At 37.5% G+C, this 23037-nt stretch overlaps 2 protein-coding genes across 11 annotated transcripts in view; one reads left to right on the top strand and one right to left on the bottom strand.

The window, feature by feature from the left end:
• The first annotated feature begins 2236 nt into the window (after positions 1–2236).
• LOC132098187 (small ribosomal subunit protein eS17-like) lies at positions 2237–5198 on the top strand. Its single transcript, XM_059504375.1, has 5 exons — positions 2237–2329; positions 2823–2974; positions 3082–3187; positions 4899–4964; positions 5078–5198. Exons 1-5 carry the CDS (start codon positions 2327–2329, stop codon positions 5153–5155), a joined length of 405 nt encoding a protein of 134 aa, XP_059360358.1. The 5' UTR covers positions 2237–2326; the 3' UTR covers positions 5156–5198.
• A 472-nt stretch (positions 5199–5670) lies between these two features.
• Positions 5671–23037, bottom strand: part of LOC132110003 (neogenin-like) — a 149338-nt gene continuing 131971 nt past the window's right edge. For 2 of the 10 annotated variants that reach the window (XM_059516534.1, XM_059516580.1), the window contains exons 13-29: positions 20580–20724; positions 18669–18779; positions 18388–18582; positions 17136–17231; positions 14050–14282; positions 13801–13939; positions 13520–13627; positions 13214–13408; positions 12721–12753; positions 12352–12414; positions 11851–11989; positions 11517–11752; positions 10596–10688; positions 9941–10099; positions 8953–9201; positions 8279–8403; positions 5671–7534 (exon numbers count right to left, since the gene is read on the bottom strand). In XM_059516534.1, the coding sequence (XP_059372517.1) occupies positions 7451–7534; positions 8279–8403; positions 8953–9201; positions 9941–10099; positions 10596–10688; positions 11517–11752; positions 11851–11989; positions 12352–12414; positions 12721–12753; positions 13214–13408; positions 13520–13627; positions 13801–13939; positions 14050–14282; positions 17136–17231; positions 18388–18582; positions 18669–18779; positions 20580–20724 (2403 nt within the window). In that variant the 3' untranslated portion in view covers positions 5671–7450. Of the gene's footprint in view, positions 7535–7558; positions 7626–8278; positions 8404–8952; positions 9202–9940; positions 10100–10595; positions 10689–11516; positions 11753–11850; positions 11990–12351; positions 12415–12720; positions 12754–13213; positions 13409–13519; positions 13628–13800; positions 13940–14049; positions 14283–17135; positions 17232–18387; positions 18583–18668; positions 18780–20579; positions 20725–23037 lie in introns of those variants that run through there. The other 8 variants (XM_059516571.1, XM_059516598.1, XM_059516543.1 and 5 more) reach the window with 7 other exon arrangements.

Genomic DNA, 23037 nt, shown 5'->3' with positions numbered 1-23037 from the left:
TGCACTGCTTGCTATCGCCAGGTGCGTCTGGCTCTAAGAAGTGAGATTATTTTTTTTTGTTGCAGGATTTAACCCCTTAATTGTTGTTAACTCTTCCAAAGTCAGAGTGGGAGGCCTTGGCTTGTTACAAAGCCATTTGGAATTGTTTTTCAATATGAGCAGAATGTGAAATTGTTTAGCTTTGGATTAATGAATGAGGAGGCCAGTCCTACACACGGAAGACTCTGCAGATGTACTTTGGAAATATGATAATTTGGTTAAAAATGACTCATCCATGTTAAACACTACATTTAGACACTGAAACCACACTCTTGATGAGGGGTGGCTAGAACAGATGTTATTCCTTATTACTGGAATTTTGGATAATGCGATCATAATGACTGCTGGCACTCTTGTCAACTGCAAGGTGATGAATATTTCAAATGTTTAAGTTTCCCTTTTTTTTCTTTTTTTTTTTAAATTGTACCATATGTTTTTGTACCTTTTTGTTTTAATAAAGATGGTGTTACGGCCTTCTAAGTCCATTTGAGGTTTAAATACACAATTATTCCATGAAAGTGATTGATTCCCCAAAATTCAAGTTTCAGGATCCTTTTTTGAGAGGTGTACCATTCCGTTTCCTTTGAATTGCCTTTGGTTTGTATCACGGTTCAGGTCACTTTACTGTGCTGCAGATTTGCATACAGAAAGGTAAATAGAGTTATTTCCTAAAGTTGGAAGTTAGTGACATTTAATGCAGATTTTATGTGCATGGCTTTTGATTCCCGAAAGTAATGGAAACTACTTGTTAATGGGGCATTGAAGAACATTGTGGGCATGAAGTTGATACACTGTTATTCTGTGGCTGCGTGATGCCTTAAACATGCTACTGCAAGCCTGACCCCTCTGTACGCTCCAGTTCAGCAGGTAAATGTCCACTGCGTACTATTTTGCCGCTGTATACTGTATTGCCCTTCCATTGTGTCTGCTCCAGTCATAGCTTTTTTTCTCTCTGAAAAAATGTAATCATTCCTGTCTCAAGATTTTTGTTATTGTGGGAACTTGTTGAACTTGTTTTTGTTTTATTTAATGATCAGTCTGATCTGTTTAACTGCTCATTTTTAATGACCTCGGAATGATTATATTACAGGAGTCTGGTAGGAAAGCACTGCAATATTTTAATTCTCTTTTTCACGTTTTCGTAGCGTTTCTTTCAGTAAGGATGTTTCTGTACTTCAAACATATTAAAAAACTGAATTGTACAGTAATGGAGGAGTCATTCTCTTGTTCTGGTAATACTTACAGAGATACTTTAAATTTCATTGTTTTATGAATTTATTGTGTTGAAATATGAATGTTGCTTAAATGTATTTCGATGATTTTACTTTGTCAAGGGCTTCAACTGTGATGGACCCGTTTTGTTTTCTCCTCTCTCTCTAAATACATATTTAGTTTTTTTTAAGTTGCAGGAAGATTAAGGCCTTCATCTTAATCTCATTTAAAATGCCTATTTTCCAGAGGAGTCATATAAAATTCCATGCATAATCTTTCAAATGACATTTTTATTCCCTCCCCTCATGAAGGGAAACTCAAGTTTGCACCCTTTTTTATGTAAAATAAAAGAAAATGTCTCTTAACCTCTGAGTGGAAATCTTTTTTTTTTTTTCTTCTTAAAAGTTATTTGTGTCCTAAAACCTTTTTAGTGTAAAAAAAATAATAATATATATATATATATATATATGAAATTACCATTGTGGCTTATGAGTGCAATCTGTTTATTATATAATAATATTATATAATTACAGGTACACATAAATATACAGCAGACTGATGAGATATATATGTATGTATATGTATATATATGTATATGTATGTATATGTATGTATATATATGTATATGTATATATATGTATATATATATACATATACAAACAAAAATAAATATATATATATGTGGTATAAGTAATTTATTTTGATAATATTTATAATGTAAGGATAAAGTCGTATTGTGCTATTGTTAGCAGATGAATCTTATTACTTTGATGTTACTGACAAAATATTGCAGCCTACATCTAACAAAGGCTTGAAAGTTAATTTATTAATAGAATTTGAAAGGCATTTGGCTTATAAAATCTCATAAAATGATATATTTAAACTTTTTTGTTATTTGTGCAAGTTGTTAATAAAGCTGCACTTTGCGTTTTTATTAATATTATTATTATTATTATCCGTTTATTTGAAGCAAGTTAGGGTTCTCGTTCGGGGACTTTTGTGTCATTTCCGGGAGAGCTTTATAAATTTCCGTTACGTTCTGTTTTTAACCCTTTTCTTTCTAGACCGGATCAATATGGTACGTGGGTTTCAAAGCAAACGTCCTTTCAATCCGCCTCAATCCCTTGTTTTATAGTCTCGTCACCTTCTTAAAATCACCAGAATGTTTTTTTTACTATTCTCAAGATTCGTATAAACCGAGTATTTTGTAATTTGGCCTCTGCGGTAATGTAGGTTGTTGGAAAAACAACTGCGCGTCATCTCCCGCTCCCCAACCTTTCAGCTGTTCGAGTCCGCTCGCGAAAGCCGATATTATGTTGAACTGTATAGAATTATTGGGATACTTTGAACGTATACAACGACGCTTTTGAGCTGCCGTGTTCATGTGTTGATAGAAAGACCGTTTAAAGCCATACCTGTTATTCATGTGACCTAAACCAGTGTGACATCTATTAGTTGATGTGCTCGTGACGCGATTATGATTCTGGAAATGTAGGACGCCACAGGCACTGCTCCGATCTCAGTCGAAAATGTCCCGTTCCTTTGACTGAGTTTAGTTTGTGTGCTGACAGGGGCGCGTGAGAACCAAGACCGTGAAGAAAGCCGCTCGGGTGGTCATCGAGAAGTACTACACCCGTCTGGGCAACGACTTCCACATCAACAAGAGAGTGTGTGAGGAGATCGCCATCATCCCCAGCAAACCGCTGCGCAACAAAATCGCGGGGTGAGTGAGTCGAGAGCCACGGGAAACACCTTGTGGGCAGGGGTTATGTAGGCATTATTGCTAACTGGTTATTTGTATAGAAAATGTGAAATATGGTCTCTGTGTAGGTATGTGACCCATCTGATGAAGCGCATCCAGAGGGGTCCTGTCAGAGGCATCTCCATCAAACTGCAGGAGGAGGAGAGAGAGAGACGGGATAACTATGTCCCAGAGGTCAGTCACTGTTCAGTTCATAACATATACTCATCCATAGGTTTATACAGAGGGTACACCAACAGAACCCCTGCAAAAAAGTGTTTTTGTGATCATAAGTAGCTGGTTATGGCCATGAGAAGCTATGACAAATTAACGTTAATTAAAGGGACAATGTTTGACATCTTGCAATCTGAGGCATTTTCCTTTTTTTTTTTTTTTTTTTTTTTTTATCAAATTCAGTAAGGGTAAGACACCATAGGCTGTTACCAATCAAAATCCATTTTTTTGCACTCCAGAAGTGCATGCTGTCATGAAGTATATAGATGAATTTGCAGTAATGCTGAGAGATGTTTTAACCTTCAAGCATCCTTCGTATAGCAGCTCTTAATTGGTCCTTCATCTCTAAACGTACCATATTTATGTAAAATAATAAAAAATGGAAAATGCTCAGTCATTGACTCATTCAATTTTTTTTTATCTTTTATGTACGAGTGTCTTTATTCAACAAAATTCCCCCCAAAAACCGCATTGTTATAGGCTCATTCAATGCTTTGTATCTGCATTGTTCAATTTATTGCTTTTTTTATTTGACAAAATAATTGTTGCATTGACTGCAACTTTAAAGTTTGAAAGAATACGATGGAAGTGTTTATGAGCAAAACATTCTGATTGGCTAGTAATGTTAGTTTGGGTGAGAATGACAGCTGCTCCACCCACTCACACCATTGGTAGGCAAACTCATGGACTAAAAAAGAGAGCAAGATTTAATTTTTTCTTTTTTTAATGTAGGTTTATTTTTTTCCCCAGCCGCACACTGGAAATTTGGCACTGTGCCGGAGAACTTTAAGCCCTGCATTTTGACTATTCGATATGAATTTTAATGAAACTGGCAGTAGGTTGCAGCGAGTCACTGTCTTAATGAGTGAGACATTCATTGAACAGCTGATTCATTGAAGAACCGAGCAGATGAATGTCTTTATGAATAGATCATCGATTGTTCAAAAACGTTGCTACATTGAGGAATGAAACACTGTTGTGTTGCTCTGAGAGACAACAGTTCTGTTGCAATTTTTACAACCATTTTTGTTAAAGTGTCTAAAATTCAAACCGTTATACTTTAGAAATTTTATGATTTTAAGTTAAATATCACATTCGCAGCCAAGCTGATATTAAAGAGAAGCCACACTCTTGCTCAAGTGATAATGCTTGTCATACAGATATATAAATATCAGACAAACTCATACGGGGCATGTTGGACCTCATATATTGAATTTGGGGTCATTCTAACAGTACTCTGCTGGGGCACATCACACAGTTTAAATGAGTTTTACTTAAGTGACATGTTTGATAATGTCATCTTCTACGTGAATAAAACAAGGGCTGTTATTCTAGACAATAGAACTAATCCATACCCTCTGTCATAAGTCTCTTGAAAAAAAATACATTTATTTTAAAACATCTCAAATGGTTTTAAACTGCCAGTGTACAAGTATTGGAGAATTAGTGTAAAACGTTTTCTATATAACTCCACTGAATTCCTTTTTTTTTTAAGTGCACAAAATGACAATTATGTTCCTGTAAACTGTTCATGAAGAAGTAATATAATTCAGGATGATACCAAATCTTTCAGTACCAGAGATTTTGTGATTTAATACCTTTTGATACTCGTGTTTGACTTCACTAGTACTGTATTAGTCCCTTATTTCACGTGCTTGTTCACTGTTCTCAGGTCTCTGCTTTGGATCAGGAGATTATTGAGGTTGATCCAGATACCAAGGAAATGCTGAAGACTTTTGTAAGTTGATTTGAATTTAGTTTGTGTAGATGAACTGTAAATTCAATCCTGTGTTTCCAGTGCTGTAATGGCTATACCTTACCCACTTTAACCCATTCTTTCTCTCACTGCAGGATTTCGGCAACATCTCCAACTTGCAGGTCACCCAGCCAAGCATTGGAATGAACTTTAAAACACCAAGAGGAGTCTAGATGTGTAACTTATCAGAAGTCAATAAAGACTGCAGGAAAAGAACATCCTTGTGTTTGAACGCGTCTTTTTTGATCATCTGGATGATCATTCTTCTACCAACATCAGGCTTTATAACACTGGATCTGGCCTGTTCAAGTTGTAATACAATGCAGTTGCACCGCGTTAAAGCAAGTTTTAAACTAGCTTATAATAGTTTCTGAAATGTTACTACACCACAGCTATACAACTGAATCTGATATGTAAAGCATGCTACCAGTGTTAAATACTTAACTATGCCAGGTGTTCCTTATATGAAAACCAGCTTTCCCCGTAGTGACAGAGAAATAGTCTCTTATACAAAGATTACCAGTTGCTCCGTTTTAGGTGTTTCTAACCAGTGTTTGGAGAATGAGGGTAAAAAGTCCTTATTCAGTAATGTTAAGAAAAGTGGAGTATTTTAAATGGCATGATGGGAGACCTGAAAAACAAAAGTGTAGTTAGAATAAGTGCATGCAAGTAAAGGAAAACCAAAGGCAGTGTTCTTAAGTGTTGGTTTTGTTTAAAAATAAAAAAAAAACTATTTCTAGAGACAGCAAGAAGATCCTTGTACAGAAATAAGCAACAGAATTCTGTATATGCAACACCGTAAAACCTGCCGCTCCAATATGATTCCGGAGGCAAAAGAACAAATAAGACCAGCTGCCTATGCTAAACTATGACACTACATTACACAAATAGAGCTTTATATTCAAAACACAGGATATGTAAAAAAAAAAAAAAAAAAAAAATTCCTTTTCTTGAAATTGCTGAAAAAGTGCAATAAAGGTTTGTCTACAACTTGATAGGTTATCCCATATAGGTCATACTGTTTTTACCAAGCTTTTTAACGTTTCTAAAATCGCCCAGAATTTCTTACAGTCAGAATAACATTCAAGAAAATGTTAATATTAACATTAACATTAAATTAATAAAATTATGATTGCTGTTACATATTTTCTTTGGGTAAAATTACAGATCAAAATCATATCCAGCAGGAGAGGAACAGTTGGGTTTTTTGCCTCACACATTGACATTCTATACAAGTACTTCATATGAAACAAATACAAGAAATATCATGGAAAATAAAAGATGAGCCCAGGGAGTTCAGTATAAAAGTCTGTTGCACTTGCAGTTTGTTGCATTTAGTGCCAAGAATGTGGTCTGTGAAATCTCACAGTGAATGTCATTCATTCATTGAGTTTGTGTAAGCTTTGCTACAAGAATTCAGACCAATGCAGCAAAAGTAAGTTAACCATTTAAAGCACTTTCCAATGTACCAAATTTGTTCATTTAGCAGTAACATGTAGAACCTGAAGTTTTGAGTTTCAGCACCAAGTCTGACAGCATGTGTGATGGAGGTTTACGTTCTCGTACCACCGGACTGAGTGACCAGTAACAGTTCAGCATTACAGAATACATACCACAGTGTTGTGTGATAAGCTTTTTGAAAGTATTTCCCAGTTGTACCGATATCTGCTATTCCACACAAATTTAGTAAGGCATATCTGAAGGAAACTCCCATTTAAAACAGGCATAATGTAGAAGGGGGAAGTGAAGTTGCAAACTGCAAAAATCCATTCTAATAGCAAAAGTAAAAAGCAGCATGTCTGAATAAACGGAAACTGTCGTGAGATGTCAAAAACATTGCTGTGGTGACTAAATGAGTCCATTTTAAACATATATACAAACTGATGTGTATATGCATATAAAACAATACAAAATATGTTTAAGAAAATAAGACATGGCACATTATATAACATACAAAAGAGAAAGAGACATCAAACAAAATGCTTAATACAAAATGAGTTGCAGAAATAAAAAGGACAAAAGGATGATGTCCGACATTCGCCTCACTGGAACGGGGCAATATATATATAGATACAAAAACATACAAAGAAAAGACACAAATGAAACACTGTAAATTGTGCCTTACAAGCCCCAACATGTACACCAGCATTATGTAGTTTTCCTTTTTTCGTTGGATAATAAAATGGTGTCTTTTCAAATGGTCTTCACTGAAACATAAGGAAACGTTTTAGGATGCTGACAGAAAAATCACAATCATCTGGTTGAAGTAACCATGTACTTTCTCAGAACTGTCCTCATTTAATGGGGTTCTCCTTCCTGAGAGTAAGCAAGGTATGCCAAACATCAGTGTTTTTTTTTCTATTTCACTATCTTCTCTCTCTCTCCATTTAGCAAATTATTGAGAACTCCTCCATGCTGTACGTCCTCCACGTGGCAGGTAAGATCTACTGTTATTTTGAGGATTGTGCTCAGGCTGTCGTGATGGCGTTCAGGTCCTTCATTAAGCCCTCCAGATGGGCCATTTCCTCTGTCAACTCGTCCGTCTCATAATTCTGAGGGAGATGAAGAAGGTTACTGGGGAGGGTGGGGTTGGGGTGAGCTGGGGTTTGGGGAACTGGGTTTATGAGGGGATGGTCAATGGTACTGCAGAAAAAAAGCAGGAAATCAAATGACACAGCCACATGCGTGGTAATGGATGAAGGGTACAGTATTTTTGTGCATTATGCAGGATAAACGAACCAATCAGCAGTTTTAATTCAGTTTTTAAAAAAAAATCAAAATTACAGTAATTAATTGTAATAAGCGTAAGAAGCAATAAATACAGCCGTTAAAAGGGAGAAGCAGGTAAAGGTTTGAGAGAGAAGAAAAATAAACAGTAGAATTAAACAGTAGAACATGGCACCAGCAACACCAAGGTCATACGTTTGATGTATAATGAATAAAATATATACCTTGAATGCAATGCCAAATGTCATAAAATAGGTATTTCTACTACCCAGTATATTGTCATGACCCTAAATTAGATAAAACACATTTTTGGAGCAGACGGCCTTACTGAAATCCTGATGTTATTGATATATTTTATTGCCACTGTATAAATAATCAAACTATGTTTTATATAGTTAAAGCTCCTAGACGAGAACAAAAATACAAATCCATTTTTTTTTTTTTGTATGTTACAGAGTTCAAAATATAATGCATAACAGAAATGACTCAAGTGTACGTGGTTTTGTTCTAAGAGGCATAATGTACATAGAAAAAGTAGAACAGAGCATTATAGGAACAAAAGTACTCACACTCCCTGTATCTTCATGCAGTCTGCTGCTTTCCGAGACATCTGGTGCACTTGGAACTATGACAGGCATAGGAGTTCTTGTCCTTCCCAACGTACCGATAGAGGCTGTTTTAACTGAGTGAGGCCCTAAAACAAATCAAAGAAGTCAGTCTGTCTTTCTACCTTTTAACCATGAAACTTCGTGGTATTCATTATAAAGATACAAAAACCATTAAGTTCTTTTTAGAACAGATGGAGTGTGACAACTAGATCCAAGGTACTGGAATAAATTAGTTTTCTATTGAAAAGACAGAATCTTTTCCATCAGTCAATTTGTCTTCCTCTTCAGCCACTTTAAACTGTGGTGGCCCACAAGGCTCTGTTTTAGGACCTATTATATTCTCATTGTATATATACCATTTAGGCTCAATATTCCACAAACCTTTCGTGCTATAAATGCTTTCATTTTGAACTTGGTAGAAGGATGCTGATAAGATATTTGTATCCTCTATTTCCACCAATAAAATTACCATTAGCTTACCTTGGATTTCAATGAATGTACCTGACTATATTAATATTTACATGAAATTTAAATTGATATTTTATAAACATCTTTATGTTAAAAGTAATTATTTTAGACACCACAGATTTTATCACCCAATAAGGATAAAATATCTTGTGTGAGGGAGAATTTACCTGTCTGAGACAGCAGTGGAGTGCTGGGTAATGCTGCCGAGTCATACATGGGGTGAGCTGGGATGGCAGGCACTGCAAAACTCTTGAGTGGGTTTGTGGGACGAACGTGTGCTGTGGGCATAGTGAATACTGACTCCTCCTCAGCCACTGAACTGTGGTAGCTAATGTCTGTCTCTGAAAGGTCAGTGGTGCAGGAGAGCTGCCCAGACGGAGGGAGCAGGTCAGCACTAGGGGTGTTCCTTAGTGACTCTGTAATTACAGCAGCACATGGGTCAGCAAATGATGCAGACTGCATACGTTTATACATGCGGGTGTTGCAAACAAGCAACCTTGTCATGAGAAGCCTACTGGGAAAAAGAAAAAGAAACAGGTAATATCATGTTAAAGAAGCCAGACCTAAATGTGAGTAGGTGGAATACTCTCCTTCTGAAACAACCACTTTTGAACAATCATTTATTGCCTAGGATGTGGGGACTGCAGGTGAAAGTCCAGAGCATCTTGATGTATCCCAATCTTAATGTTTCTTTCTCAAATGTATTGTTGTTTGTTATTATTGCCATGAGATTTATAACATTAATGTTAACAGTATTGAATCAACTATTGGCAAAATGTGAGCTTGCAGTCGATTGTAAGAAAGGGCAGGTTTAGGTGGATAATATGACTGGAAAAGTCCAGCAAATAAAATTCAGAACAAATTAAAATGAAATGGATGAACTACGTCTACATAGAAAACAGATTTTCATTTCATGCTGAGTTTAAGAAAGTAAATAGGGTACATTTAAATAGGTGAAGATGGATTTTAGAACATGGTTATTTGCTTTGTTGCTGACCACAGTTGGTCTCCCAGCTCTAACCAACTTGACCAAGACCAGTTTGAAACCAGGTCCACTAGTTGATTAACCAACCACCATGTGACTCAACATGGGGGAACATATTTGTGTCCAGGCATGATGAAGGTCTTCACAAAGTCCCACTAATGCACTCTCACCTGTGGACTCTGCCCTGTCTAGAGGAGAGATAGGGGTGGCGATGGACCGTGTGCTGCTCTGGTGGTGGAGATAGCTGTGTGTTGGTGAGGCCAGGCTGCCCAAGTGATAATGATGGTGATGGTTATCGAGGGAATGGATGGGGTGAGCACTAATCACAGCTGTGAATGGACACAAATAATACAGCGCCATGGTTTAGACCTTGCACACAAAGCTATGAGATAATGAAAAGCATGGTGCATATATAACATCTGCTCATGCAAACAAAGAACAACACAGATTGAAAGACATGCTATGTTTTTAGGTTAAATAATTATTGTAGGGCTAGAAACATACTCTAGACAAGTATGCAAATGCAGATGAAAATTCTTAGCTTATCTGTTCTTTTGTCACCGTTGCGTTAACCTAACTAACTAATTTGCTGAGCAATAGTCCATTGCTCTTCCATGGCAGCAGTTGACCTGAACATTCTGATGCATTTCAAAATGTACTTGAAAAGAGTATGTTTTCTGGCCAACAACTACAATAATGCACTCAGGGAAACTTGTTTGATAAGTATATGGTATTGCAAAGAGCATAAATTGTTAAATATCCTAACTGAAAGAAAAGGGGCCAAATTAAGGCTGTCAAGTCCCTGTTTCAGGATGGCACACTTACGCTGAGGGGGTTGTGCATCAAAGGGCATCATCATTTTAGGTCTCATTCCCCGACGGCCAGCTAGTGTAGACATGCTGTCCTCTGATTCATGGCCTGTAAATGAGACAGTGACCAGCAAGTCAGATTGAGATAGGCTTACCCACCCAACAGGCTCCCAATACAAGAGCCATATGAAGACAACCAGCTGACTTCCTAGAGTCAGTTGCCAAGATCATGTGATGTTTTCACTATTGCATTGGGATTCTATTGTTTGTCCATTAGAGAGCAGTGTAGTCACACAAGTCAGGTGAGCAGCAGCAGATGCCAAAACCATTCATGCTACGAAAACAAAAGGCTGCAAGTTTTTCCATTTTAGGCAAGTAACATGCCAATCACAAGCAATAATGACAAATAGTAGACATGACTTTGAAGCATCCTTCAGAAGCAGCAGCTGGAATGATGTCATGGATTATGTAGCAAGTGAAGGCTATTTAAAGACCTCATGAAATGGTAACACATCTTTTTTGCAGTCTTGATGGATGTTTTCCTGCTGATAACAGGAAGTTAGGGCTGGCAGCCTTTCACACCACACGAGAAGCACAGCGTAGCATTGCACCGTGTCCTTAAAATTTGAACACATTGTTTTCTGAGTGTACGCACACCGTGGCTCTGTTTGGCATCTGTCTGCGGTGCATCGTGTTGTACTTGTTGTACAAACTTTTCTACACACGGTGCAGTACTCTGCTTCTCATCCAGGATGCATCCAGCATGCATCCAGGATGCATCCAGTGTGCAAACGGCTTTAGGTTTATAGCTACTTGTTACTTATAGTCAGTTGTAAAGGGTATTGAAGGAGGGTTCTAGTCCATTTTCAGAAGAGAAAAAATATTATGTAAAAATATACATTTGGATTTCATTTGGTCTCTAAATCAAAGTTCTTACCACGGTAGGAGTTACGTCTCTGGAGCATAGGATCCATAGAGCCATCCACTGGGGTGATGTCTTGGGACGTTCGGGGGATTGGTGTGTCAGTCATGACTGGATTGGATTCAGGCGATTTGTCGATAGGTTTTAGCTCCAAACGTTCATGGTGGATCCAGAGGTCTGGTGGCTTCAGATCTTTGGAATTGCCCTTGTACTTGTGGGATCCATTGGCGGACTTGCAGGCTGCACGTTTCCTGGAGATCATATCAAACAATTTACCCTCATGCCAGGACTGAGTACTAGGACTGTTTGTCAGAAGGTGACCTAAACTTGAACTTTGTGAGGAACTTACTTTTTCTGCTGTGTTGTGGTACGGCGTGTACACAGGAAGGCACCAACCACCACCAGGATGATGGTAAATGCACCCACAGACACAATTATGACGATAACAAGGATGTGGTTATCACCAGTGCCAGACATATCTGTTTTCCCTGAAACATGGAAGAACTATGGTTATAATGTTACAAAAAAAGGAAAATTTGTCAAGGCAAACTATGAAAGTTGGTTTTTCAAATTCTAGCCTGAAAGCTTTAAAAACCTTAAAAGTTTATGAAAGAATGGTCTGAAAGACACAAATATAGATGGAATTGGTTGAGTGTTAATATGTTGTTCATAAGGTGTTTCTGCATGGTTGTAAGACACCTATAGGTAGTTGCTAAGTGGTTGCTAGGTTGTTATTAGGTTGTTGGGGTGGTTCCTAGGGACTACTGGTTGGTTGCTACTAGGGCATTTTGCACATTGCTAGGGGCTTTCTACAGTGTACATTTAGAAACATAAAAAAAACAGCACTTACCAACTGATCCAAAACCTTGTTCTGGTGCAGAGGGTCTTCCTTGTTTCACCAATATACCTGGAGCTAAAAGAGGTCAGATAAGATAAATTGGCAGGTGACATATTGGAATCTGCAGCTTTTTAAGTTCACAATAAAACAGATAAACCACAAGCTGTACTTCAGAGAAGAGCATCACACTCATCATTTGACCAAAATGTGCTTGGGAAAAGACTGTTAGTAGTATGAAGTATTAGTCACATGTGCATTTTGCTGATAAACTAGTAAACGGCAGTTTTCCTTGGTTGCTGATACATTTCAGTGTGCAAGGAAAACAAGCCGCTCACTTCAGTTTGAGGACATTAGTGGAATAAGAGAAGAGAGAGCAATTACCTTGGTCATTAGCCATTTTGTCAGAGGATTCGGCTAGCAGGACAAAGCAGAAGGAGAGGAGACAGGTTAGAGGGAGATAGACGTGCAGTCAGAGCTAAGCAGGACCCTATGGGTGGCTTGTGCATGAGCCAGTATGAAAGATTGGTGATGTAAGGGTAGACACAAAGGGTTAAGCTGTAGATTAGGTTAAAAATAGCGTATTTGTATATAATAACTGAATATATTAAATCCTATATTATAATTAAGCAACCGAACCCTGCTGAAAAGAACAGCATGAAATTTCATGCTTGTACACTTCAGTTTAGGCTAGTTCATCATAGTCTAGTTGGTCTTTTCTGGTTGTTCAAGGACATCTTGCTGGTTAAGCCAGATAAGAAACCTGGTGATTACACCAGTATCCCACTGTATTTTTTAAATTCGAACCCAACATATGCTGGTCTTTTCAGCAGGCAGCAGTTATTGTCATTATTCTTTAGCACGAAAGCTGGTTTACCTTTAGGAGTGCGGAACTGGACTGCATCAGACATGGGACCCATCCCCTTAGAGTTGCGCGCCTGGATCTTAAAGTAATAGGTGGTATCAAGGGTCAGCTCTTGAATTTGATGGGTAAGCCTGTTCCCCACTACTGGCTCAATGACCCAGTCATGAACCTCAGCATTCACATCAGTGCTGTAGTAAATGATGTAACCTGGGAAGGCAGAGAAAAAGTGATACAGAGGCACATTGTAAATGATCAAACAGGCACGTTAAACCATTACTGTCTCTAACTGGTGATATATTTCTAATATAACTTAGACACCTGTTATCTTGCCATTGGCTTCTGAAGGTGGCTGCCAGTTGATGATGATGGTTCGTGGTCGGCCCTCTTTGCTCACTACAGTCACATCTTTTGGTGCAGAACTTGGGACTGGGGAGAAAGATCAAATAAATCAAGACTAAAAATGCAGAGATGCCCTCACACTTTAAGTAAATGAAAAATTGATTGTCCATGGAGAACATTAACATGTACAACATCACTACTTGATGAGTCATTGAACTGAAAAGGATGAGGCCACAACCTGCCCCATCTTGAGTACATACTTGCTTCAAAAGTTGTTCCATGTGCAGTCATGCTCCACGTGCTTGTCCTCCGGCCCTTGGTCACCATGACCGAGAACTCGTACAAGGTGTTAGGTTTAAGACCCGTCACAGTGTGAGTTAGTGTGGTGGTATTGGCCACCTAAAATTAATAAATCAATGTCAGTGCTATAACAGCCAAAGATTCTCCACCTTCCACTACCTTATTCAGTTTGTAGACGCAGTAAGGAGCCTAGATTCTGCTAACCCTACCTTAAACTTTGTGTTTGCGGGTATGTTGGTCTTCCAGCGCACTGTGTAGTAACGTGCATCTGTGATCTTCTGGTTCTTGGGCAAAGAGTTGTCCGCCCAGGTGACTTTGATGGTGTCGTAGCTCAGAACGGACGCCTGAACGCCCACGGGAGGCAGTATGGGTAAAGGGTCTGGTACTGGAGTGTATGGAGCATGGAAAAGTTCGTACAAATCAACATCAGGGTCTAAGGGGTCTGCAAGCAAATTACACAATGTCCCATGGCAAAAAAATAAGAGGTGAAAGGTGAAAAAAGGTGAGCGTGATTACACGTACAAGGGGAGGGTTTTAGGATGGGAGACATGTAACGTAGGGGGAGAACGGATTAATGGGTTAAATTGTGAGGTGAGGAAGGGAAGATTGTGGAGGCGGGATTGGAAGAGGAGAAAGAGAGAAATATAGGATTAGAACAGAATATCAATTGACAGTCACAAAACCATCCAGAGCTACAGCTACATCTACAATGAGTCGAGGAACTACATCAGCTTGGTTACAGCTACTTCACAAATAAAGAAGGAGAACGATCAGTGGGACAGTGGGAGTTCATTTACACAGAGCCTAGAATACAGTGCACAGCTGTTGAATTGTGAGCAAAATGGTTTGGACTTTGCTGATAGACCTTAGAATCCAATCTAGAATTTTACATGGATAAAACAATGCTGTTAGCGATAAACTACAGTCTTTACTATTAAGTGCTCTGGATAAAGGTCCTAGATCACACTTATATAGTTTTTCTATACTCATGATTCCTCTCTAAATGGCGATGTTAAATATTACAATTGCAATTAAATTTACTATTCCTTATAGGCTATGAATTGCAAGGTTAGAAAATCTCATTATTTTGTATGCTTTAGGATCTTAAGTGTTCAGCTAATGAAAAAAAGGTTGAGATCTGTTGCTCTAATGAATAAGAAAATGAAACTGTTTTAAAAAAAAAATTCCTGTCTATTAATTTTTATTTGTGGAATCAATGACCTTGTCTGAGTCAAGGTTCTGTAAATGCAATTATTTTGATTATTCACCACAGCTTTCAGATCATTTCAGTGTGGATGCAGCTCTGGTTTTACTGATATGATAGTGTCAAATACCAGCACAACAAGTAAGTCAGGAAGTCTGATCCTTTTATAGATTTAAAGCTGCTTGCCTGCCTTAAATCACCTGTTCTACTAAACGCTCTCTCCAAGAATAACAATTTGGAGTGGGAAAATATGCTCACCAGCTTTTATATGTGTGAAACTGAGAACACATTATTTCTGGCTTGAACATTTAAATGTTTTCAAATGGCAAAATGGGCTGTTTTCCACAGTGATGAAACAGCCCCACTACGTGAGTTTGAGCTTTGCTTGTTCTCTGGAATTCTGTTTAAGAGTGGAATGTACCTGTAAATGGATTCACTGTCAAACTAGCATGCAATGCCTAACAAAACACTACATATAAAATGCAAAGTAGCACAATCTTAAGCATATCATAATTCACTCACTGATTTCCTGGAAGTGCTGCTTTTCATCCAGTAACAGACTATTACAAAATATCTCTTATTTAAGCTAAATGTGTATGCATGTATATTCTGGTACTCTCAGAAGAGGCAAAACTGAAAACTTTATCTGTTGGAATAGATTACAACGTTCTTCAAAAATCTTCAAAGCCCCTGCAACAGGCTTCCTTGAGTTCATTTAAAGGTAAACCAGGTGAAATGAGAAATGCCGTGTAGCAATTTGCATGCTGGGAGGTAATAAGAGTGAACCACTGATCAAAACGGGAGGTGAGAAGTCCTATGGAGTTCAGAAAGTGGCCAGCTTCAGTTTTTCACTCACTATGCAGTGTGAATCAAGTTCTTGGCACTCTTAATGTATTATTGGTCATATTATGGACCTAAGTGAGCATAGACACCATATTTAATTGTATGCTAATAAAAACTAGTCAGTAAAGGATGAAGTAGTATATAGAAGTACAGCTGCAACCTAAAATAAAATTATTACTATTATCTTATAGCCATATTGATATATAACCAAGAAATGTTGGACAAATTCTGCAGCCCTACATACAGGCACAGTAAACCTGATTTATTTTTAGTTTTTTAAATCACATTTTAAAAACCAATCGCAATTAAAGGGACTGTAAGTAGGAATTACTCCCATCTAGTGGTGAAATTGTATTTTGCATTCAAACTAATTTTGCTCTCCAGCGCCTCGCTTTTTCAAATGCGCGTTGCATCTACGGTAGGCGATATGTACCAAAAAGCTTTGACAGGATGTCTTCTAATAGCACTTCGTTTTGGCGACGATGTTTTCTTCTCCTGTGGCGCGGCATATGTATGGTCCATAATAAGAATGCAATCCAGACTTTTAAACTTGCCGGTGCAGTTTCAAGCGCCTCTCACTGCTCTGCACCTGCGTTTCTGGCTCTGACTGAAAACGCGTTGTGGAAACACGTTGGCTCAGTACTTTTTGTCCCTCTCTGCTATTATAGTTTTGCAAGATGGCGGAACTACATGGATGCCTCCGTCGACCTACCCGTCCCATGTATATAAAGATAATAAATTCTTCATTTACGAGGATTAGTTTAAACATTGGCATAGGTGTTTGTACACCATTGAGGGCATATTTATGAATAAAAATATTGATTTTAGATAATAAAATACCTAAAAAGTTACTTATTGTCCCTTTAAGATTTTTCTTAACCCTGCTATGAACCATTCAGTAGTTAAAATATTTCCAAAGGAGGGGGAATATGTGTCCTAAACCTTTCCAATGAATTATAAAATCTGGAAAAATGACTGGATAAGATGGCACTTATCCAGTCAAACACTCAAACACTATGCATATCCATAATGTCAACACAATTACCCAGATATAACAGAAATGCAGTTTTAGAAGAAATTTGGAGGCATCAAGCTTCTTGAGGTCTAATTAAAAACTTCTGTTCAACAGACAGGCAGGTGCAATGTTATTTTACAGTAAATGTGGCAATATTTTCCATATTAGCAATACAGAAATGGAGCTGTAGGTGAGGTGTGTTATAAGGCTGAGCGGTGCTGGCCGTGACCAACCTGATTGGGGTCGTGTGACGGCGCTCTCATACACAGGGATTCCCTCCCCTACGTTGTTGAAGGCCTTCAGTGTGATAACGTAGTGCGAGCTGGGATCTGACAGGGAGAAAGCCAATCAATTAGCTCCACTGAGAGCTCCAACCATATTCATCATCCTAGCAAGGGTGCATATTTAACAACCATTATTGATTCTCGCTCTCATGTAATTAGATGAATTACGCAAAAACATAAATTATGCTGTTTCTTCTGATGATTATTTTTTTCTTTCGTTCCAATGTAATCACAACGGGGTGGAGAGAGGGCTAAATCTCTTACTCTTGAGTACCTACAATCCATTTACCCAGTTCTGTTTACTTTAATTCACTTCTAGAGGCAACAGGGCTACTTCTTCACTGCTACTTCATGTCATGAAGGTGTGAATGGTTAGAAAGTAAATTAAAATTACCAATTCAGTTTCCACTGAGCTTCCGTGGATAATATGCTGTAGTTCCATGGTATTATAGGATATAGTAATATGGTAAAACTTGGTATGTATCATCACCATAAGCATAAACCTTTGTTTTAACTGTATAATAGTAGTACCATAGTATTCTTTTAATTAAGTAACAAGTACCATATTTTATGCATTTACAATTATTTGATATCATGGTATACCAGAATAGTGAAGTATTAAGTCATTACTATACCATTGTTCTGTAATAAGTATATTTGTATCATCATTTACATTAGACATTTACATTTCATGTCCTTCAGTATACTAAAAATGGTCAGGTAATCTATGTTCTTCATGTAGTAACATCTACACTGCTTATTTCTTTTCTTTTTTTCTTTTCTTTTTTACCCACAGAAAATGTGATTTAATACATTAAAATAGTTGAATTATGAGTTATTTATTTCCTACATGGATGAAAAAATAAAAATAATAATAATAATAATAATTGAGAATGTTATGAAATATATTTTTTTAATAGATTTAAAAAATATATTTGTATTAATTTTACTTATATTTAATTTATTTTTTTAAACTTTTTACTTTAATTTAAATGCTCAAACTGAAATGTTCAATTTACATGTTCAAACATTCGATTGAAATATGTATTTACTACAAATCATTTTAGAAATTAGTTTAACCCAAAATGTATTTGAAGACTGAAAATGTCTCTTCTTGGCCCTCAAAGCAAATTTAGCAACATAATTTTTCACAAACAAAGTATGTTTTTTAAAGCAGAATTATTATAACGGAGGATCTTACTCAAGTTTTCAATGGTGTAGTATCTCTGTTTGTAGTCCACTTTAATGGTCTTGGCATGAGGGCTGCCGATCCCATAGCCGATGGAGTAACCCCTCACCACAATGTCCTGGTTCTCTGGGGGCGTCCAGCTCACTACAATGCTGTTCACAAGTGGCCGCACGTGCAAAGAGCTTGGGAAATCTGGCACAGTTGTCTCTGAAACCAAAGAACAAGCAAAATTACACCTCATCATCCTAATCAAGCACCAGTATACTGTACATAAGATATCTGCCTGTTTTTACCATCCAGATCGCTCTCAAACGTCTCAGCAGTGGCCCAGTCTGTGGCTGGACCTGTGCCGTTGACATTAATAGCAGAAACTCGCAACATATATTCAGTGCCTCGCTGCAGACCTGAAAAATACAAGAAGAACTTCAATACAGGCTTTTGATTCACTTGAATTTGCTTCTACAAATACATGTTCACAAGCTTTGTAAAACAAAGCTAAAAGTGCACAAATTAACTCGTAATGTTTGTTAGAGCTTCCTAGGATGTTCTGGGTGGTTCCATGAGCGCGGCTAGTTTAAATTACTAACCCTAAGTATGAGCAATAGTAAAAGTGAAGCACCACGTCTCAATCAACCAGTCAGCTCATTTCTCTGGAAACAAACAGAAAGATGCTTCACAACGCTCCATGTTTTCTCAATCCATTTAACGAGACAAGATCGATAACCACCCCCACATCATCATCATTGGCTCTGCTGTACGACATACTGACATTGCCTAGAGTGCTGATTTATAAAGGTCTGCTTCCACAAATATGTATTACACTGGACTGATACAAACAACAAAATGAGAATTGACTGATTCCAGAGGGCAAAAGCAAAAAAACAGTGTTCATAATTTCACGTCTGATGCCATGGGCATGTTCTGGTTTTCACAGATGAAGGAATGCCTGCTGTCGTTAAATAAGCCAGAGGTTGTAATTGTTTTAAATTGTTAATAAGCGTCTGCTTAGAGTGTTGAATGCAAAAGTCAGAGCTATTCCTACAGCCTTGTGGGAGACACTCCACTTCAAGCCTTTGGAACTATCAAACATCTCATCTCAACTCAAATGGAACAGAAAACAACTATTATGCTCTTTGATGCCAACCAGCATGACTCCCATGAAGCGGTAGAAATCTATTTTGAAATTAATTCTCACTTTTGTTTCATTAATGGTTAGAGTTTGTCTCATGAGGCTTTATTTTTTGCAGGCTCATCTTTTTTGTGATATCTATTTTCCAGAGCCGTTGGTGGGGTTGACATGGCGGCTCAAAAGCACTGGTGTACAGGGGTACAGACAAAATTTACTCATGCATTTAAAAAATATATATATATATATAATTGCCAACCAATGTGGGTTTTTGCAATGGCTGACACTTATGCCAGTTTCTTGAGTAGGATGGCCAAGAACAGATACACTGGAGCTGTTAATAGATTAAAAAAAAATATATATATATATATATATATATATATATGACACTAATTAATTATTAAAAATGGGATCAGGGCAGATGAATAAATGTGTCCAATTTGTTCATTATTTTTCATAATTAATTGTGCTAAATTAACGTGAATTAACCTAATCGACAGGCCTATAATAATATCTTATGTATGCATATTTTCTATATTATATATTGTGTTCCTGTGGCTCAGTGGTAGAGCATTGCGTTAGCAGTGCAAAAGGTTGTGGGTTAGTTTCCCAGGGAACAGAAAAAATAGGTAAAAAATAAATGATAGCCTGAATGCACTGTAAGTCGCTTTGGATAAAAGCGGTTGCTAAATGCATTGATTTAATTTATATATACAAATATAATATTTAGATAATGTGTAAAAATATAATATGTAATAAATATATGTAAAAAAAATGTAATACATTTTTCAATTGATCTACACATTAAATTAAATATTTAGAAACTAATTAACATTTAATAATATTTACCACTTATAAACAAACTATTTAAACAATAAACATCCACAAAAAAATATTTTTTTTTTATGTAATTTGGAAAAAATGCAAAAATGACAGATTTTGCATTGTCAAGTCTGTCAGTAGATTTTGGAACTGAGCTGTCCATCTGCCAAATTGCACAATTACTGGCCGAGTCAATAGCTTGAAAACAACCAAATATTTGTCGGTCCTTCTGAGTTTGAATTGTTGTTCAGCTTACCATCTATAAGCTGATAGAGCTGCGATCCTGAAGTAATCTCCGCCGCCTCGTTCTTCCTCGTACCCTTCCTGTAGCGGATCTTGTAGCCGATGATCTCACCATTCTGGGCATCTGCTGGTGGAGGCTGCCATCTGACCATGATGCTCTACATAGTTTACACATTAGAGAAGACCAAAAAACTTCTTCAGTATCACACATTCTGATTTCCTTTCAGAGCAATAACCACAGTGTATCAAAGGGGAGAATTAGCACTGCATCTCACCCGGGCAGCTAAAGTACATGCAAAGTCACCACAGTAACAAGCCTGAGCGTAGGCATCTAACCTAAGTCATTATATCCCCGAGGCATCCATTAGAGAATGTGACCGTCTTGCACATTAAGCATGCACGAGTATATCAGTCCTGCAGCAGAGGGCATTGGGCGAGCAGCAAAACCAGCCCACACTGAACCCATGAATAATAGATAAAGCTGTGCAGTGTAGAGGAGCCTGCGGGAATGCAGTTCAGGATGGATGGAAAAGACTAGCTGCAGGGCCCGTGGTGCCTGCTGGGATAATGAAGGCAGGGAGAGGGGCCGCCCAGTGTGGGTGGGGAATTAATTAATAGCATCCACAGTTGCAGTGTTCACATGCCATGAGGGAATAAACCAAATTAAATCTGCACCATGTATGCAATTACTGTATTTCAATTTTCTACCAATTCCAGTTTACCTTGCTAACTACTGCTTGTGTTTTCATCCAAACAAACTTGTTTTAACTGACTTATGGGTCACAAGGGTGCATGGTGCTACCTGCCGGAGTCGCTGTGTTCATTATACACACCCAGACGAATCCCCCTTGTCTGTTGCGTAGCACCCCAGGGACACGTCGTGAGGGGGTCCCGATACAGTCCGTAGAAGCCCACTAATTAACCATCTTATACAAAACTGTAAAAAGCTTCTGTCTGGGACTAAAAGCCTTCATTATTATACGGTTTTAATTACTGAGCCATAAAACCCATTACAGGCTTGAAAGTGTGTGGATCTGTGTATACCCACAATGCAAAGAGACTGCAGTTGAACTAGATTGTTACATTATTTAAAGAAAATGCGAGTTTGAGGTATGCCTGTGCAAAACTTGCTGTCATTATTCTAGGGTGCTCTAGGTGATTGCTAACATGTTCTGAATTGTATAGAGTATTTTACCTTTAAAAGGAACTGGGAATTAAAACTTTTATGGCTTAATATAACATAATATAACATAAATTATGTTTCTTAAAGAAATGGTGTTTCTATCTTAAAACCCATGAAAGTTTTCATAATATTTTGACTGTGGGGGGCATCATTATTTCAATGACGATGCCCCATTATGAGTCTTTTGGTTGTAGTTTTCAGTCGAAGGGCAACAAGAGAAGCCATGTTTCAGATTTCTTAGCGATAAGAAAAGGTGAAAAGAAAGGTAAGATGTCTGCAGGCAAATAAAACTTCTTGAAGTCCCACGTCTTTGTTCTCTCCACTTTAGCCCTGATGCCTTTGAGGCTTTTAGTAGACCACAGCTACTGAAAGAGCTTACAAACAGCAGAGACAAGAAACGGTAGATGATGACGCTTGTCATGATACCGCAGACACTGAAGGAGTTTTTCAGCATGGATTTTACTCAACATCCGAGGGCGTTTAGACTCCCTGTTTGGAAAAAATCGATGGTACAACATTTAGGTTAAGCCTATGCTTAAACCCATCGCAACCTGTAAGCTCTTTCAATAGCTGTGGTCTACTAAAAGCCTCTCAAAGGCATCAGGGCTAAAGTGGAGAGAACAAAGACGCGGGTCTTTATGAAGTTTTAAATCTTTCATGGGTTTTCTACATATTTCAGTAAGAGACTTAATTCTTTTTCAATGCTTATTACACTTAACTCTACCAAGTGCTTCCCACTATTTATTTATGTTTCCTTAGCACTCAAAATGTGTATAACATTTAAGCAGTAACGCAGATATATCTGCATACTGCGGAATACACAATACACAAGTTTTTGCAGTTGCTCTATAGCATCACTGGTGAGGTGAATTTTCTTATTGTAGAGTTATCATGTACACAATGTTCGAAGTGGATGTCATAACAAATGTCAGTAGAGCGGGGAGATTTTAAAACAAGTGGTTCTTTCATAAATCTGTAAGAGCTCACTTTCATGACGTGGAAATACAAACCAGAAGAAAGAAGGTACAGAACCTCATAAGGTCTATAGATGGGTTCTTTAATGTCTTGTTGAATGTTGTTTTAATTAATATTTATGAAATATTAGTTTTATTTCATATATATATATGGACAAAAAAATCGACAAAAACTTTAACAAAAAATAACCTGAAAAAGGATATAAATATAAAAATCAAACAAATGTAGAATATCATAGTATCTTAATGCCATTAAAATAACACTGTTGTGAGAGGGAGGGGAAGTTATTTTGACTTGAAAATATAAATAAATA

The sequence above is a fragment of the Carassius carassius genome, chromosome 2, assembly GCF_963082965.1.
Source record: "Carassius carassius chromosome 2, fCarCar2.1, whole genome shotgun sequence".
Taxonomy (NCBI): domain Eukaryota; kingdom Metazoa; phylum Chordata; class Actinopteri; order Cypriniformes; family Cyprinidae; genus Carassius; species Carassius carassius.
The sequence above is the reverse complement of the archived record's forward strand: the minus strand, read 5'-3'. Positions and strand labels throughout refer to the sequence as shown.